Source organism: Gallinula chloropus (genome assembly GCF_964237585.1).
Source record: "Gallinula chloropus genome assembly, chromosome: 1".
In the NCBI taxonomy this organism is placed as follows: domain Eukaryota; kingdom Metazoa; phylum Chordata; class Aves; order Gruiformes; family Rallidae; genus Gallinula; species Gallinula chloropus.
The window spans coordinates 43,879,485-43,899,222 of NC_140085.1; the positions used below are offsets into that span (position 1 = coordinate 43,879,485).

At 41.2% G+C, this 19,738-nt stretch overlaps 1 protein-coding gene across 1 annotated transcript; it reads left to right on the forward strand.

Moving 5' to 3' along the window:
• Positions 1 to 5,987: 5,987 nt before the first annotated feature.
• Positions 5,988 to 11,057, forward strand: LOC311192880 (hyaluronidase PH-20-like; the record flags this gene model as incomplete). Its single annotated transcript, XM_084265545.1, has 3 exons — positions 5,988 to 6,956; positions 8,482 to 8,571; positions 10,398 to 11,057. The coding sequence occupies 3 exons, from the start codon at positions 5,988 to 5,990 to the stop codon at positions 11,055 to 11,057; spliced, it is 1,719 nt and encodes a 572-aa protein (XP_084121671.1).
• Positions 11,058 to 19,738: the final 8,681 nt, after the last annotated feature.

Consider the following 19,738-nt stretch of genomic DNA (forward strand, 5'->3'; position numbering starts at 1 on the left):
CCAAGAAGATTCATATGATTTCCTCTAATATATAACCTTTGCAAATGCCAAATTCGGGGAAAATCTAAAGCAGTAACTATTTTCCTAGACTAAGGGCATTTAGATCCATCAGCATGTACTTCTAGTCAGGTAGCCCCAGAGCAATTAGTGTTAATATATTGTACAGATATTGACTTCTTGACAAAGACAAGGGTGTCTTTATGGCTCTGCTCACTTAGACAGACATTCAAGGAGACTGAAAAGAGTAACATTTATCAAAGCTGTCATTGCTAGGCTGGGCCAAAGGCAATCCTTTTAACTGGAAGGCATCACATAAAATAATCTCTGAGTTTATGCCCAGAAGAATACATTGCAGCAAAATCTGGAAGGGAACCATTTCCCAACAATCAGTTAAAGGAAATTTTGCAAGATTAGGCAATAAAAAATGAGTTGTAGCTAAACTAGTAAATACAGTATTTAAGACAACACTTTCCTCTTTCTCTACATCATATCATCCTGTCACTGCAATCCACTTATATAAAAGCTTGTAGGAGCTAAATTTGTGTCCTGTAGTTTTCTGACTACCCTGGGGGCAAGAAGCACCAAAGCCAAAGACATAGTAATAGCTGAATTATTCCTACATCTCCTTTCTGAGGTGATCCCACTTTGTTATGTCAAAACCAATTACATAAAAGATCACTGTCCTGGCAAATGACAGAGTATCTCAGCTCTTTATATGTGACATTTTAAAAATTAATTTTAGTAAGTTGTATTTCCATAAGTGGAAAATACTTTCCTCCAGAAATTCTGTGTGCAATTACTCAGTTTGTTTTGGAAGTCTCAATCTGCACTGTCTTAAGAAAAGGCACTTTGTTTGGACAGTGTAGAAGCCAGCAAGGGGCCACCTGCTGTTGGGCCTCTGTTACAAACAAGGAAGGTGAAGTTTGGGGGAGTCTCGGCTACAGTGATAATGAGATGGTGGAGCTCAGAATCCTAAAGGCAAGTGTCAGGATCACAAATACTTCAGGAGCACAAACTTTGACCTCTTCAGAGATCAGCTTGGAAGAATCCCATTGGAGATAGCCCTGGAGAGCAGAGTGGTCCAGGAGCTGATTGATTTTTCAAGAATCATCTTCTCCAAGCTCAAGAACAGTCCATCCCCACATGTAGGAAATCAAGCAAAGGCAGGAGGTCTGTATGAATGAACAATGAGCTCCTGACAAAGCTCAGAAAGGAAACTTATATGAAGTTGAAGCAGGGACAACAAATGGGGAGGAAAGCAGAGGCAGTCTGAGAGTGTGTAAGTAATGAGGTTAAGAAAGTCAAATCATACCAGGAGTTGAATGTGGCAACACATGTGAAGCGTGGCATGAAGGCCTTCTACAGGTCTACTGGCAGCAGAAGGAAGAGTAAGGAAAATATGGACCCACTGCTGAATGGGGCGGAAGATCCAGTGGCAAAAGAAAGCTGAGGTACCCAATGACTTTTCTACCTCGGTCTTTACTGAAAAGACTGGCCTTCTGGGATCCCAGGCTCCTTAGGGCCCTGGGAAGACTGGAATCACAGAACGTTAGGAGGTGGAAGGGACCTTGAAAGATCATCTACTCAAACCCCCCTGGCAGAGTAGGATCATCCACACTAAATCACACAAGAAGAAGGAAGACACCATGAGCAGAGGAGGATCAGGTTAGGGAATATTTAATCAAACTGGACATACAAAAGTCTGAGGTACATGATGATATGTGCTTGTGAGGAGCTGTGTGTGCTACAGGAGCTGGCTGATGTTCTTGCAAGGCCTCTCTTGATAATCTTTCAAAGGTCACAGTGATTGGAAGAGTGTTCTGAGGACTGCAAGAAAGCCAATCTCACTCTTATCTTAAAAGGCAAAAAGGAGGATCACAGGGAACTACAGGCTGGTCAGCCCAGCCTCAACTCAATCCCTGAGAGGTTGACAGAGCAAATAATTCAGGAAAACATTTCTAAATGTTCAGGACAAGAAGGTGATTAATAGTCAGGATGGATTTAAAAAGAGGAAATCATGCCTGACCAACCTGACAGATTTTTACAAAGAGATGACTGGTGTGGTGGACAAGGGGAAAGCAGTGGATGTCATTGATCTTGATTTTAGCAAGTCTTTCAAAACTGTCTCTCATAACATTTTCCCTGATTAAGTATAAGCTAGATAAATGGACAGTTAAACTAAAAACTGTCTGAAATGCCAGGTTCAAAGGGTTGTGATCAAATGCCAGGAAGTCTAGCTGGAAGCCTGTTTCTATTGACGTATGTAAGGGTTCATACTGAGTCTGATACTGTTTACCATTTTAATTATCTGAACAATGGGACAGAGTGCTCCCTTGCTAAGTCTGCAAACAATGCAAACTTGGGAGGAGTGGCTGATATGTCAGAGGATCATGCTGCCATTTAGAGGGATCTCCACAGGCTGAAGAAGCAGGCTGACAGTAACTCCATGAAGTTCAACAAAAGCAAATGTAAAGTAATGCACCTGAAGAGGAATAACCTCATGCATCAGTACAGGACTGTGGGACACCTGCCCAGAAAGCAGTTGCAGAAAATGCTCTAATATGTGGCAGCAGCAAAGACCAACAGCCTCCTGGCATCATTAACAAGAGTATCCACTACCAATAGGTCAAGGTCCCCCCTGTTTAGCAGTGGTGATGTCACACCTGCAGTGACCTAGGCTCCTCAGTACAAGAAAGAAATGTATGCACTGGAGCAAGTCCAGCAAATTGCCACGAAGATGACTAAGGGATTTGTCATATGAGGAGAGGTTGAGAGAGTTTTTTTCCTGCTGTCATCTCCAGGCATAAAGCCCTGTTTTCTGCAAGTCTTATCAAGCAGATGCCATGTAAATGAAGCATTGCTCTTGGAGTCACACCTTCTTTCCTGGTGATCAGATCTGTGTCTAGCTTATGAAACTGCTTCTTGGTAGGGTTTCTTTAGTTATCACATCAGAAGCTGTGGAACGGTCAAGTATTTAGACGAATGTTTAGACCTCAGGCCACCTGCTGCTTTTTACAAGAGCTTGGGAAAGCTAAACCAAAGTGCAGAATTACAATTGACCAAAACTCACCTATTTGTAAAAGGCCACAGAAAACTCTTTGCAGATATGTGCATGACACTGGAGATACTCCAGTGTACTGCAAAAGCAGTGTGTATTAAAATGTTTGGGGAATGAGGATGACAGGGCCAAAATCCTAGCTGAAGGTTTGATCTGGTCTGGGGAATAGAAGTGCTCTCTCCTGGCAGAGAACAGTACCTCTCCTTTGGCAGAGCATGTTCCTTGACGTATGGTCAGAAATTGGGCCCTAAAGGCCTAGAGGCAGTGTAGCTGAGGAGACAGAGATGCTGCCATGGCAGTTGTGATGAAGCTGTTGCAGTTCTAGCTCTGCTGTACATTGCACCTCACCACCTACGCTACATTACACCTCCTTACCTGTCCTTCATATACCTGCAGATGAGTTCTGAAGGAATGCCTGATAATGCATGGTTATATTTTTTGCTCCTTGTACTTGCACTTCCTGCTCCAGGACTATAAGCTGCTGTTTCAGAAATAATAAATAAATAAATAAATACATTCCTCCTCAGCTGCCAAATCCTTTTCCAAGAATCCTTGCTATTGGTGCTTGCCTGACAGTCTTTCAGCTGTGCATGCTTGTGTCTTTGAGTAGCTGCTTTCATTCTCACAGGCTGGCACCTCTAAGCCAAGAAAATTGAATTGGCTGTTGTTCCCTCCTCAGTTAGGTTGAGGACCCAGCACAAGGAATGGCTAACAGCTCTGTGCTTCTCCACTGACATTATGACCAAGAGCTGGCAGCATGCCCAGAAAGGAAAAGAATAAAAGGCAAAACAACCCTACTGCCTGTTGGCATGTAAAGTGATGGATGAGGAAGAAGGAAAGTGGGGTCTGCTAAATAGACTTGCTAATGTGGGAAGCTAAGTGTCTGGGTTCTGGCATTTCTTGAAGAGCCCTGTAATGCAAAACCCCTCCTTGGGAAACCTGGTTCCTAGACCTCTCCTTCAGTACAACTTTTCCATTTGGCCTTGATTAACTCTTATCCTGCAGAAGAGGCAAACTCCTTTTGAATGAAGAATCCCAGAATCATCTCTAGACAGTGTTCTGCCCAGAGGCAGGAACTAGCCTTTTTGTTGACAAAGGTTCTTTCATTGTTTTGCTCCCCAAAAGGACTAGATTTTCCCATTCTGGCAGACACTATACTGCTATGCTATCAGCCATACTGCTCTGCCCTCTTTTATAATTTTGTTTTTTTCCCCATGATAGCTCCTTTCACTCATGCTTCTCCCCCACAATCAAAGCAAAGAGGGACTTTTCAGTAGGTAAAGATGCAATTAAACGCAGTGAACACACAGGGATTCTCACTGTACTGCTACTACTACAACAATCTCTGCTGTGAACCTGGCTTGAGGCTGGATTTAGCAAGGTTCCATTCTCCATCAAACTCTCATTATAGTGTTGAGAATTTTTGGGTATGCAGCAATTTGATGGGTGGAGGCATTCTGCCATTTTATTGAAACAAATTAAGGAAAAATCATGCAGCCAGATGGGTGATGAAAAAACTGCAAATGGATAATAACTGCAACCTGTTGTCTGTATGCACGGGGTGGGGGGGGGGGAAGACAGATCTATGATTCTGTGCCCATACTGGTCATAAATGTTACACAGTAGTGACAGAAAAGACAGAAACAATTCAAGGTGTAGGGACCAGACATTTGTGGTTTCCACTCCTAACTGAATCCAGTAGCTCTAAACCAAAGTCTTACTTGCTTTCTTTATTCTGTCCTCCAAGATTTTACATTTCCAGTCACCCTGTGGCCCACTTCATGGTGACTCTTGTATTTTTGTACACAGCCTTATATACTCCTAAGGTACTTACTCTATGGCCACATCATGAGGTCTCTATGGAAAGTGGCAGACCCAGATTTGAACCATTTCTAAATCAGGAAGAAAGTGGATTCGGGTGAGTTACTACACAGATGAATGCTTTGGCTACCAGGCTACTATGTAAAAGTTGCTGACTGCACCATGACTAACCCCATTACTGCTATGTTCCTGAATAAAATTGTAACAGCTTGCTGTGGGTGTATGGACAACTTCAGCTTTCCTAATGAATTACACTCCTGGCACACTTGGACTTGGGGTCACCTAATCTCTACAGATGGCCTCAAACAACATATAAATGGCTATATACCAAGATGACACACAAGGCTTTTGAGCCTTTTTAAAAGACCTTTGGACAGAAGATGTCTGTCTGTAATATTTCATACTTCACTGAGCTAAATGAATATACAAGGACTGTTTATTTGCATGTGTACAACAGTCCAGGTTCCAGCTTTCTGTTATCTTGTATCTTCCCTTAAGCACTCACTATAAACAGTGACTCAAGACCTAGAACTCTGAGATAGGTGACAAATAGTTCACGTAGATTACTGCTGATTAAGACGTTACGAGACTGCTAAAGTTTACAGACATCAGTCACTGGCACAGTCAGGACTACTACTGAGCAGACTCATTCTGATCCATGACTCACCAGATGCCATCCCACTGACAGTTTTACATCTACCTTATATATATACACACACAATTTTATATAGAGAGTTTATTTCCTCTATGATTGTATGCTGCGCTTTTCCTTTCAGGGGGAACTATATTCAAATATTACAATTATTCCAAATCACAAATGGTATTTGTTTTATGGTTGGAAATGAAATATTTATAATCACTTTATTATTTTTGTTCTATTTTTCTGCATTAGGTCTCAGAAGTTGCTGAAATGTTTCTTGAAGTCTGAAACAACAAAGAGCCGTGTATAAATGACACCCCTATTTTACACCTAAGGAATGTTGCTTAATAGATATTAATTGAAAGAAATATATTGTATGGAACATTTTTTGACAGACTACCAACCTACTGAACACACAGTTCAATTTTTGTCTGCGCAGAAGGACCTAATGCCACTGCCCATGCTACAATGGATACTTTAAGACAAATACAAAGTTTCGGTGTCTGTGTTACCTGTACATATCCTATAGCATCTGGCATGGTGTTTGCCACTCTTCTAGTCTCTTGCTGCTCATCTGTGAACATAAGAGCTCGTCCGCTTGTTTCTAATTCACCTTTCCTTTCTATCTGGAATGCTCCTACAGAACTCTGTACTGAAAGGACTGGAGTGCAGCTGGACATGACATTTTTTTCTCTCATTGGAAGCACACTGAAGACATCCATTGGGCAAAACATCACTCTCTTTTATCCAGACAGGCTTGGCTACTATCCTTACAAAAATGAAGTCACAGGAGAGGCATTCAATGGAGGACTCCCCCAACTCTTGCTGCTGGAGAATCATTTAAAAAAAGCCAAAGAGGACATCCAGTTCTATATTCCTTCAGATGAACAGTTTGGATTGGCTGTCATCGACTGGGAAAACTGGAGGCCCGTGTGGATACGGAACTGGGGATCGAAAGACATTTATAGGCAAGAATCCATTGAACTGGTTCAGCAGAGAGACCTCAGTCTGTCAGAAGCCGAAGCCAGGAGTAGAGCTAAAATGGAATTTGAAGCCGCGGCAAAGTCAATTATGTTGGAATCTTTAAAGCTGGGCATAGAAATGAAGCCAAATCGTTTGTGGGGATATTACCTTTATCCAGACTGTTATAACTATGATTACAAACAAAACCCACATAATTATACGGGAACCTGTTTAGATATTGAAATAGAAAGAAATAATGAGCTTAACTGGTTGTGGGAGGAAAGCACAGCACTTTACCCATCTGTATATCTAGAGACAGCCTTAAGATCTTCCAGAAATGCCCAGCTCTTTGTTCGCAACAGAGTTCAAGAAGCCATTAGAATTTCCCATGTCTCTAATTCTACTCACCCCCTTCCAGTTTTTGTATACACGCGTCCAGTATTCACAGATGTCTATGATGAGTATCTCTCTCAGGTGAGTGGAGACCTTAAACATTTCAAGTTTAAATGGAAAGAAATTAACAGGTGATATTTAATTAGCAAATATGCTAACTTGTATCAGGAAAAAATGTGTGCAAATTTTGTATTAAAAAAAAATAAATTAATCCATCACAGAAATTCAATCAAACGGATCGCTAGGAGGTCTGTTTTCAAAACTTCCTCATGGTATTTATCAAATAGTGTGAGTAGTTCTCACATGTAGCAAAATATTACAAAACTTGAAAATGTATTTAGTATAGTAAGTCAGAGGAAAGAAATTTGAGTAACCTCTTCCAAAGAAAACAAGTAAAACTGGGCTAGCCAAATGTCTGGTTTTTAGGATATAATAAAAACCCTAAAAACAATGTAAAGGAGTCTTTTTGCTTAAAAAAGAGCTTAAAACCTGGTGAAAAAAATTCTGTTCTTAGTTGTACTTGAGTAGCTTTCCAAATGGTATTTCAGCACCTCATGGGTTAATCAAGGTTAGGCTCTGATGAAGGTCTAATCATCTTATTGCAGTTCTGGCTGCACTCGTGCCTTCATATTTTTATATACACCCACCCTATTGGACATACTACCAGTCTGGGGAATCTCTTACAGACCATGAGAAAGGAGAATTTTGAAGTTTTGCTCCTGATGACTGCATTGTGTCTGGTGTCCTCTAACATCCTGGGACAAAGCATCACCATGCATTGCCCCCAGCTCTGTGGATACCTTCAGGGAGCAAGGGATGCTGTTAGCGTCCCTGCTGGGCTCCTCGTGAATAATTTAAATCCTGTCATCCTTACATTATTCCTTTACGTGTGTTGTGCCCCACAGTAAGGTGCTTTTTCCCTAGCTCTTTTTCTACCCATAGTTCTCTCCCATCCCACATGGGCTTTAAGATTTTTGTTAGGGCTGGGCTAATAATAGCTGACCCTAAAATGAGAACAGAACAGAAACAAATTTCCTCAATCAAGCTCAGGAAAAGCTCAGAGTGATTTTCTGAAGAGATTTCTAATCGTGAAAGCTCTTTCACTACTTTTCTGGTTTAGTACTCTCTATTAACTGAAAATAAGTTCCACCCCCCCCCCCCCCAAAAAAAAAAAAAGCCAACAAACAAAACCACCCCAAAAAAGGATGCTGTGCTTTCCTGTCTCTACTTCAGGCATCATTATTGAAAACAGTTACTACCATCTCTGAGCAGCCAGGAGGCAGTGCAGCAAAACATAAACCAAAATGGCTGGAGAAGTGTCTGTCAGTCATATGCCTAACCACTGGCTCGGTTTTACAGCCTTGTTTTTCTAACCAGATGACATACATAAATCCGATACAGTTGGCAACATTTTCTGGCATCACCTGTGCAACCCAATCCCAGAATAAAATAGGGTAATTGAGAGCAGAATATTTGCATCATGTATAATTGCCTGCTGTCTTCAAAGTGCTTATTTTGGATATGTAATTTACTATATGCTTTATACCTTTGGCCTTATGTTATAGCTTACTTACATTACTATGACTCCTTCCACATTTACCCTCAGGATGACCTGGTAAATACCATCGGAGAATCTGCTGCACTGGGTGCTTCTGGAATTGTGATCTGGGGTGATATGAATTTAACACAAAATAAGGTATGCCAGATTAATTACTATATGACATTTTAAAAGAGCAATAAAATGAAAAGGATATAAAGTATTATGATCACTTACACCACATCTTCTACTTTTAAAACGATGACTCCATGTTGCCAGCAGTCTTCCCTAGTGAAAAAAAAAAGCACATTTGAGGCTTATGAAGACTGTCATTGACCACTCAGAGTAAGGGTTCAGTCTTCAAAGTAGCAGTCTTGGCTCTGAGGACAAGCTACCATGGTAACTGTAGGCAAGTTAGCACCTGTTTGTTTAATTTAAGGGAAGAATTCCTGTATCTCCATTACAATCCAGTTATGAGGTACAGAAAAAATTACTTGTACTTGTCCAAGACAATTTTAAAAGGATCCTTCTGCTTTTTAAAGTGGTGTACTTAATAATATTTAAAACATTAGCAGGAGTCAGTGTATGAAATTTCGGCTCTAGCCTGTTCTGTGTGTTGTAAGTAGTACAATGATTAATTTAATTGTAAGAAAAATCTGTGTCAGAAGAGGGAAAAAGAATGCAATTTGTTTTAGGAAAGTCAAATACATAGTTCAAGAAACATTGTTACAGGGATGTTCAAATAAATCTTTTGAACTAGCTCATTCATACCCAGGCAAGCTAGATGGGATTCCCAACTACTACATGGGAAGCCTCTACTGAAGTCTTCTAAGAGCAAAGAACTGAAACTCTACAGCAGTGCTTGACCTCCTGTCATTGAAAGCATGGTGAAACAAACATCCACAGTTCTGGAAGGGTCAAATTCCCAACTGCATCCCACTTTGACTCCTTTATGTATGTGCCTGTCTTTGAGAAAGGGTATTGCTTGCACCTGCTTTTTTTCCCATTACCCCAATATGAGACCATACAGATGAGCAAAACCTATTATTGCTTAAATTTGGGGATTTGAGTGAACAAATAGAACTTCCCACAGCTGAGTCAGAATTTGTGCACTAATTGCAGGGTTTTTTGCTCACAGCTATCAGCCAGTAGCCTTTTGGCAATGAAATATTACTGTGAGCCTCATTTCTGCAATAATTGCATCAATTAAAATTTCTAGGCAGGGTTTTTTTTTTATATCTACCTAAAAGAAAAACAAAAAAATCCCATGTATACCTCAGTTTTACTGAAGTGGTCTCCATGGGTGTATCTATATGTGGTATGAGGCCAATGCCTGAAGGAGAAATAGTGCCAGAAACAAAGAAAGAGTTCCCAAAGCCATTAAATTGTGCCAAGCATACAGAGAGTATATGCCAACTTCATGATCAACTAGAAGGATCAATTCTCTTAGCATACTTTCAATTTGACCATCCTCCCAAAATACTTTCCATTCAAAAATACCATGAAAGCTCCTTACTCCTGCAGCCTAGCTATTCAAGTTGGGCAAAAATTGAAGAGTCTCACAGAAATTGTTTGACAAAAGAAGCATTTTTTCAGGCTGAAGAAGTGAGGCTTTTCTCCCAAGATCCCTTCAAACCACTCATGACATAAAAAAGAACTTTGATTCAAGAAACGTCTTTAAATGCATCTGATTCAAAATGCTACATGAAATATACAGATAAAATGAAAGGTTAAAGTTGTCTGCTTTTTGATACAAGTGCTTTTTGTAACATCTCCAGCAATCACCCAACAGAGATTTGCTGTGATCCCTGAACTATATAGCAGCTTCTCAGATAAACTCGCTTCCATGCTTCCAACAACCAGCTATAGCTATTATCAAAACCTCAGGAGAAACATTCATAGATATCCACTATGGTAGTTATTAGAATGACAGTGTTTTAATGGTTTCTGTCCTAAACTATACAGATACGATGCTCTTTTCACAGAACACATGTAGAACTCTGGACAACTACCTTAGGAGGACTTTGACCCCATACCTCATCAATGTCACGATGGCAGCCAGAATCTGCAGCCAAGTCTTATGCCAAGACTCCGGTGCTTGCGCAAGGAAAAAATGGAATTCCAGTGACTATCTTCACCTGAACCCTGAGAATATTGTCATTCAAATGACAAAGGATGGAAAATACACCCTAGAAGGGCAACCAGCCTTTCAGGATCTGCAAACATTCATAGAAAAATTTGATTGCCACTGCTATGCAGGGCAGAGGTGTGAACCTAGAGCTGATATAAATGACATCCATTACCTCCACGCTTGCATTTCAGAAGATCTTTGCATTCAGCTGTCCTCAAATTCACTTGCTAATATAGAAGCTTCTGAGGAAAAGATCCCATCTAACAGAACTGTGCTTTCATATACCTCTCAGAATAAGGTGACATTATCTACCCACCCTGAAATAGAAGATTTCCAATCTACCTTTGGAAATAATATACTCAATGTAACAGCTGCGGAACATAACGTTGTCACAACTGCCACTAGATACGATTCAGAAGCAAATGACACTCGTACTTTCAGTAGTTCTTCATCCTGTAAAATAAGGATGTTTCATCTGTTTTGTTTAATACAAATTTTGAGACATTTAATATAAATAACACATGTAAGTGAGGATATTCTTTTCCCTGGCTGTGTTTTAGAAATATCATTTGTGAAAGGCATATGGTCTTATCTGTTTCAGGTAACTTTTTCTATTCCATAGGCGACACTTCAGCTTGAAAGCATTTCTTCAGTTTAGTTGTATAAACTACTATTTGTGCCAAAGAGATAACAGTTTGTATATACGGATTATACTATATAAAAGGACAATCCAGAACAAGGAACATTTTTTGGTTTTACTGTTTTGATTTTTAACAGTTATATTTGGGGGGGGAAGTTTATAATACCTTTTTGAATACTTAAGCCAGTTAAATACATCCCAACCTGGATTTCACAGAGTCTTTGCAGTCAACAGGTTTGATGTTATGCAGGAACTAATTTCATTCCATATGAAAATTAGGTCTTTAAAAATATTTGGTTTAACTTTAGATCTGTGGGACTTTGCAGCATAAAATGTACCTGATTAATGTAAAATTCCTCCACTTTGTACAATATCTAGGGGCACTGTATTTTTTTTGATTAATTATATTCATAACTCTTCAAAAGGTTTAAACTTTAATGTAAATATTGCTTTCAAATATTACAACTTCATTATTTAAAATTGAGGATGTACTGGTCTGGTTTACCCTTCTTTCTTTCTTCTCCTCTTCTTCTCCCAAACCCTCACACTTACTTCAGATGTCCCCTCCTTGACTGTCAGTTGTTTTGTCTGACCAGTACTCACAAGTCATCTGATTTGTGGCACCACTTCCCACTGGCACTGGTCATCAGCCCTAGTTTCTCCATCCAGCTGAACCTAGTGACTGGACAGGGCTGTCCGCACCATTTGGAGGGAAGCTGGTGAGCATGGGACTCTCTCTATGCCTGATTGTGTCCTCAGCAGCCTCTTTGGTGGAAAGCAGTCTGTTCCTATGGAAAACCCAGCAGTGGAGGCCACAAGATGCAGTGATGCTGGGGGATGGGAACTCCCTGTTTTCATTTCCAGTGCCCATGATCCCCAATCTCAGGACCACCTTTGTGATCCAGTCTACTGACAGAACTAAGAATATTTGCTTAACGTTATTTCATTGCCAAAATCAGCATTGAAGTAGCAGAAATACCTCAGAAGAAAACAAGTCCAGTATCATATCAAGAGTCTAGTTATGATTTACACATAGACGTTTTAAGCATTTAGAAGCAATTAACTGCAGTTTATTTGATAAAATAAGCTTTTCAAATTATTATGTCAGATGCTTAATAGATGGATGGACTTCTGGTGGGTGAAGAGTGGCTGCTGGCATAGATAGATTAAAAAAGTCTCTCTAGGGCTAGGCATGATCTGCATAAATAAATCAGCACCTCCCACAGATACCGTCTGCTTCACTAATGGAAATACCGAGGATTTCAATATAGCAGCCCCTTATTTATGAAAAGTTCATGCCTTAATCTAGCAGAAAACACATATTACATCCATTGCCTTCAAATTTTCAGGTTGTCAGTCAGAACAGACGTGCAGAAAAAAAATAGATTAGGCCTTTAGATTTACCACGGAGAAGTAATGTTTTATGGCTTTTGGACAGCAAGTTATCAAGAGGAAGTGACAATCTTCTCATCGCTGTTACAGTGTTGAGTCCAAAAGTCAGAGCTATTTCTGCCATTAATGTTCCAAGTAGAACCATGAATAAAAAATATATATGTAGCAAAGTCTCTGGGACAAGAAAAGCCAGCTGGTTTTGATCAGCTCTTGTTTTGATCACCACCTTGTTTTTTCACTACAGCTTTGATATTGGTTATTTGACCTTGGGTAAAGAAAAGCCATGGTACCATAACTTCTGTACCCTGCGGTCCCTCCCTTTCATCCTGCAGTTGTGGTAACTATCAAAGGGTTTATAAAATATGGAAACATCACTAGCAATGCCTTAGTATATGTTGTATAATTTATATGAAGTTTTATTTTTTCAGCATAATGCTACAACATGGATCAAATTTTATGTTGGGACACAGAGTTCTAGTTTAAAGGTTGCACTGCTCTGTTAAATGTTGGTGAAGTTTCTTGAGTTTAGGCTTGTTTGTATCTAGCACTCCAAAAGACACCTGCATCTGTGGCACTTTGTGATAAGAGAGCTTACAGGTTCATAAAATATTCAAGTTTTGCCATAAATAATTTTGACTATCAGCCAAGTAAGAGCAAGCAGAACATCTGTGATACAGAAAGCATGAAATCACCAGAAAAAAAGATGATGAGAAGTTAAAACCACATAAGAGTTGAGACAGAGCACCCAGGACCTCCCCAGAAACGTAGAGGAATTGAACTGCCTATATGAAAGAGCAAAGCAGTGGGGAATGTGGACAAACTAGTCTCTTCCCATTCAACAGATTTTATCTGCCTGGCATTTGATACCAACAACCTTTCCCTGAGGCCACTGTATAGATATGTTAGTATAGATACGTTAGATTACGCCTCTCCATCTGATCCCATTTTTTTTTTTCGTGAGAGCAGCCGGGCCCAGGAAAGTAAAAGGAAGGTGAGAGGAAAGAGGACTGTTGCAATAAACTATCCAGAGAAATATCTTGTACTCTGATGGACAGTGCTTTACCAGCCACCTTTCAAATGTTCACTTGGGGTATTTGTGTTACCTACAGGTACCTGCAATTCAAGCTTTAAACCCTACAAACTTCTTGCTGTAGTGAGATTCAGGTCAGCTACCAGCTGTGTAAAATTACAGTATTTTCCAGATATATTATTTTGCTCTCTATTATATTTGCCTTACCTATATTCTGTTAGTCACCATTGAGTCAGCAAGTCTCCACGGACTTGCTATGACTCTAGGTAGGCAAGGAGGAGGACAAGGGATGTTATGCCTCCTGCTACTGGTGACTATCTTACATTCATAGCCAAACTTGTATTCTCCTAAAAGAGGACCACCCCCCCACTGCTGAATTCACCTTCCATTCACTTGATTTCCTGTAACTATTTGTTTTCTCTGTAGCCTTATAGTTTCAGGGGTTTATGTTCTTGTATTTTTCTAAAGACTGAATACTGGAGGAACGTTCATTTCAATTGTCATTCATTATTTTGCACTTCTCCCATCTGGGCAGAATTCAGATTGGGGACTGGGAGGTGCTAAAATGGGCTTGGTGAAAGTGGAAGTCATTAAACTACCTCCAATGTTCTCCTTCAACGTCTAGAAATTCTGCTAAAATTTTAACTGAAATTCTGCATCTTGACCTGAAGAATCTCGATCTGGGTTATTGTGTTGCTTAAGCTGGGACACCCAAAGATACTGGCACTTAAAAGAGATGCCTATTGGCACTTACAGAACCTGAATAGAAATGAAATCATACTTTAATCCCTGCTTTACGGTTTCTTGCTTCTGTATTAAAAGTAAGAACATAGAGAGAGATTGTGACAGAGGCCAGTAAGACCACCTTGTAGACAGCCTAGGACGTGACCAGTGGCCCAAGGAGTCCAGCAAAATTTGCTTTAATCCCAGCATCACACCAGGACAGCCTGTTGTATATATACTAGCACAGAATCACGTGGAAGACTTCACACTTGTGCAATGTGCACCAGACAGCTCCCAGGCACAGATTAGATTTGCACATGTATCGTGCATTGTTATCCATCACTTTTCAATGCAAACAAGGCAGCGATGACAATTACATAATTTTAAAACATAGTTACAGAGCACTGACGACTTTTTTAAGGACTAATTTCCATCCTTCAAGCATACACACTTATAACTTACTTGAAAAGGTTTCCGGTGTGCTCGTGCAAGCCCCTTGCACTAGCAGATACCAGTTCTTCCACAGCAAAGCAGCCTGCAAAACCAGGGTCTGAGATTCCAACACAGAGACATTCCAAACAATAACATCAACACAAAACAATGTTTATTGCATGGCTTAAAAACCAAAAATAAATAAATTGCTGCTTTATTTAACAATGGCTTCATCTTTCTTAATGAAATTTCTTTTTTCTTGTGCTTTTTTAAAATATTTTTTCCTGTACAACTGAAAAACATTGTGTAGGTGGGTGAAAACAGACTCAAAAAGCTTGTGGGTCTAACTCGATGACTTAATACTTCTAAATATTTCCTAATGCAAGGGTATCCCAGACCTTCTCTCTGTTTTTCTGGAAAGACCCCAGTGAAATTTAACCCAGCATTATGCTATTTTTATAATTTTTGCCTTTTATTTTAAATGTAAATGTGTGGTATTCAAGATAATTCCTAATTTTCAGTATATTCCAGTCAGGGATCAGAGCCTTTGGAGAACAGTTCCTTCCTGTATAGTTCTGAGCCTCCTGTAGTGTTCTGAGCCTTCTGCAGCTACTTTTCACTGTCTCAGCAGTACTCAGGACTGCAAAATCTTCCTGCATATGTAGTTCCCTTGTTACATATGAGAGAGTAAAGGGCAAGGAGGTAAAGGGCACCTATCAATATTAGCATCCTTAAGGGAGTAACTTTGGATTTCATTATGTGCATTAATGTGTTACCACCATCATGGTGTATTGATTACAATTCTCCTTGGCTAGTAGTAATTAGATGACATTTTTCAGTGTATGCTTGTATAACCCCTAGTTTATAGCTGATAAGGTATTTATTGATTAGTAATTAGACACAAACAGACAGTATGAAAATTAATGGGAATCGCCACTTTATCTATTCAGCCAGCATTTTGTTTCTGTGCACACAATTCCAGAGCACTGTGTTCAGCAGCGTAGATATGTGGACAAAAGAGAGTAGGCAGTCACCCTTCTCTGCCTCTGTTTTCATCTCAGAAAACGTATTTACTCAACAGAACTTCAAGATCCTGCAGAAGAAATATACCATATGTTGGCTGTCTCCTGCTGGAGACTCCGCCTCTGCTCCCTCTGCCTCTTACCGGGTTGAGACATGATAGCTTGCCAGCGATGATTTCCTGAGGCAGGGACCTAACCACCAGGCATTTAAAGGGAGGCTAAGGGCACCCTGCCGTCCTATAACGGTAACATTGTGAATGTCTTAACAAAGCACAAAGCACCTTACTGCTGGGGCAGCTGGTGATTAAGGGCACTGGACTAACAATAGATTTAGGCTGCCTGTACATCGTATGCACTGCTTCAGTATGGGCTGCGCTTGCCAAATTTAGGTACCCGCAGCAGTTCACGAGTTAAAAGCGTTACACACCTGCCGGCGTAACACTCCTTAGAGAAATCCTTCCTCTCCAGCCAGCAGAGGGCACGGATGACGCGCACAGACACAGCCGGGTGCGTTACACTGAGAAGTCCAGCACAGCCTTCCCGTTCTCTTGAGCGAAGCAGCTGCTTGAGTCTGGCCTGCCGACCGAAAGGACTGGTCTCACACTGAAGCAGTGCCTCATCAGCAGAAAAATTGTACGGCTTATTATACAGGGTTCTGTTATTGTTATTCCCCTGCCCCTGCAACACCTGGCATATCAGGACAAACCTGGAAACACTGGAGTCATCACACAGCTTCTCACATTCTCCTCTCTGGAGAGTCCACTCAGCTGAACGATTCTTCTCATTAAGATCTTCAGCTGTCACTAAAGTCCATGCTTAAAGCACAGATGATGTGATCTGATCTTTTTGGTGGGACCCTGAACTAGAGAGGTGGGACCCAAACATCTTGTTTCTCCCCAGGTGTGGGAATACCTGGATATGCAGTGTGGGTTCAGATCCCGTTTTGCTGAACCTGTATTTACAGCCTCACCACCATCATCATCGGAAATACAGGATCCACTGTTATAAATTTTTATGGGACAGGTGAGTCTCTGCAATGGAGTAAGCTGCTTTACTGTCACTTTCAAGACAGACCACTGGGAAGGCACACTATGCTAGGTGCTGCATGTCCCCATAACTGAACTGGTCCTGAAGTGTGTAGGTTGCAATAGACAAGACAGAAGAGAGAAACTACTTTATCAATGGTTAAATGTTTCCCAGGAAGATTAAGTGGCTTATCTACAGTCACACAGGATAATGAATTGTGTCCCCCTTGCCCCAGCTCAGGCTTTTAGCTACGAGAACAAATGTTCTCTGAGCTGCCAGTTGTAAGAAGGTAGCAATATTCTCTCATACAATATTCTATTACCAAGTTGACTGCAAAATAATTAATTGCCTTTCATAATAATATCATTTTGCAAAAGATATAACACATTTTAGAACAATATAATGGATCTTTGAACTCAGAGAACCCCCCAAGACATTTCAATATATTATATTTTGAGATCCTAAACACTGTAAAAGACTTTCTTTAGTGTACAGCTTAATGTTTTAGAATTTATCTGCCCATCCTCTGCTGGCCTTTTATGAGGATATGACTGAAATGTAATTTTTAGAACATGTTACTGTATCTGCAATATATTGGTTCTTTAAGCTTCCTTCACTATAAGCCTTAAGTGCTATTTAAAAACTCTTCCAAAAATAGAGACTACTCAGTTCAGTGAGTTTCCCCCCTCCCCCCAGTAAGCAGAACCATGTTATTCCCAGGAACCACTCTCACAAATGGACTGTGTTCTGGGCATTGCAAGGTGGGTGATACATGGAGGTGGGAGAAATTCTTATTATATTTTTCAGGTTTAAGGCAGCCAGAAACATTTCACCCATTCACTTAAAACTCAGTAATTGCTTTGGCTGAAACAAGTTTTTAAAAAATAACAAGATACATAGCAGAAAAATAAAAGACAGAAAAGAATAGTGTTTTGCCTGTGAATTATTTCTTGGTCCTTTTACTCATTCAACTAGAATTAACCATTTCCTCAATGTCAACTTTTCCACCCATGTCTCCAGTCATCCTCCCAGTTACACTCAGCATGAATAGTAACTGGCTGAGGTGGGATGTTGGTATGTATCAAGAGGCCCTTCCAGTGCTACTAGGAGGCAAGCAAAATAGCAGAGTTCTGCTATGCTCTTCCTCTGCAGGATCTGATCAGGTTCCTCCCTTTCACTGTGCTGCAAATCAAGAAGCTTCAAGAGCTATGCCATGCTCTGAAACTGATGAAGATGTCATCATTACCTCAGTTTTAAGAGTGGCGTCCAAAATTCTGACTCCTAACACAAAACACCAATGCTAGGGAACAGCATTAGGACAAAGGGACTACCTGCATCAAGGGCAGCACCTTATACTACTGGGAAAAAAAAAAAAACACAACAAAAATCCTCTTTTTATTTATTTGGGACTTGCCACTTAAATCTGCCTGCTTTCCTCCAGATTTTATATTAAGAGAAGCAATGAAAAATAATTCCCTAATACTACCATTGGGTGGCAGGGCCAGCTCCAGTGTCCAATTTCCTTCTGGAAATGTTCAATTAAATTTACAAGGGTAAATAAATGAATTTCTGTAAAAAAACCTTCAGAATTAAACTATAAGTCATTTTGACTGTATATAACCAGGGCATGAAAAAGCATAAAGTTTTTCACCTTTACAGCTAGCCCAGAACAAATTGCTCTTGATAGAAGTCACAAGAACTTCCAGTTTTTTGTGGTCTGACTGACGTAACCAGTGAGGTTTGTCAGAAACTGCATTATCATCTAAAATGCTGAATTACGTCTCTGAAAAGAGCACAAAAAAAAAATCAAAACGTTTCATTGAACTTACTATATTTCAGTAGTAGAAGTATCTATACCACACTTGTGAAGTGCCTTGATTATACTTGTATGAAAGTCCTTCATCAACCAATATCACCACTGTAACCTTCTAGAGCATCATGTATAAAACCTTCTAGAGCATCATGTATAATTTCACTGACAATGTCAGAGACTGGCAGATGAATCCAGGTTAATTGCTAGCTCTGTATTTATGGGGAAAACAAGCCTCTTTTTTTTAATGCTGTATGGCAAGACCGTGAGCTGTCACTTATCCAGTGCAGGCAGAAGCAGATTCCTGATGAAGTGGCATGTCCTGTCACTGCCCGTTAGACAAAACCACCATCACAAGCGTCTCTTGTTGAAACAAGGCAGCTTGCTAAGGAAGACTCCCCCAAAACTGTCAGGGAAGAACCCAAATAAACCCATGGTAAGCCCTGGATCTGGAAACCTGTCCCTATTCAGTAAGAGTTTCAGGGGAAGGGTGGAGGTCCTACGGGCATGAGAACCGCCATCACTAGAAGTGAAGGACCCACAAATTCTATCCTAAGGAGACCTAAGGGCACCAACGCTCCTAAACCAGTGCTGTATATGGAACCCTTCACTATCCCTTGTTGGGTGCGGAGCGCTGGCCAGTCAGCCAGCCCATGGAAGCAGACCTATGCCGGGCCGCCCCTTCGGGCCACGCTCCCTCCAGGGACCAGCCATTCACCTCACACAGTCCCCGCGGGTGCCACACCTGAGTGTCGCGGTGCCCGCAGCCCCCCGGCTGCTCCCCGAGGCTTGCGCTGCCTCCACGACACCGCCTCAGGCCCTTAAGGCTCGCGGGACGCCCCTCAGTCTTCCGCCCTGGGCTGGGCCTCGCCCGTCATTTCAAGAGGGAGCCGCCCCACCCTCCCGGCCCCCGCTGCAGACGCGGCTCGTTCACCTCACCCGAGGGACACCTCCCTGCCCACCCGGGCCAGCGCCTGGCCCTGACTCAAGCTCGCCCGCCCCGGCCCCCCGCAGGGCACCCCGACACTCCCCCGCCCCCGGCCGGACCAACCCAACCCTACCAAACCCCTCCCCTGTCTGCAGCAAGTGGCAGCGGGAGAAGGGCGGTGGCGCCATCACG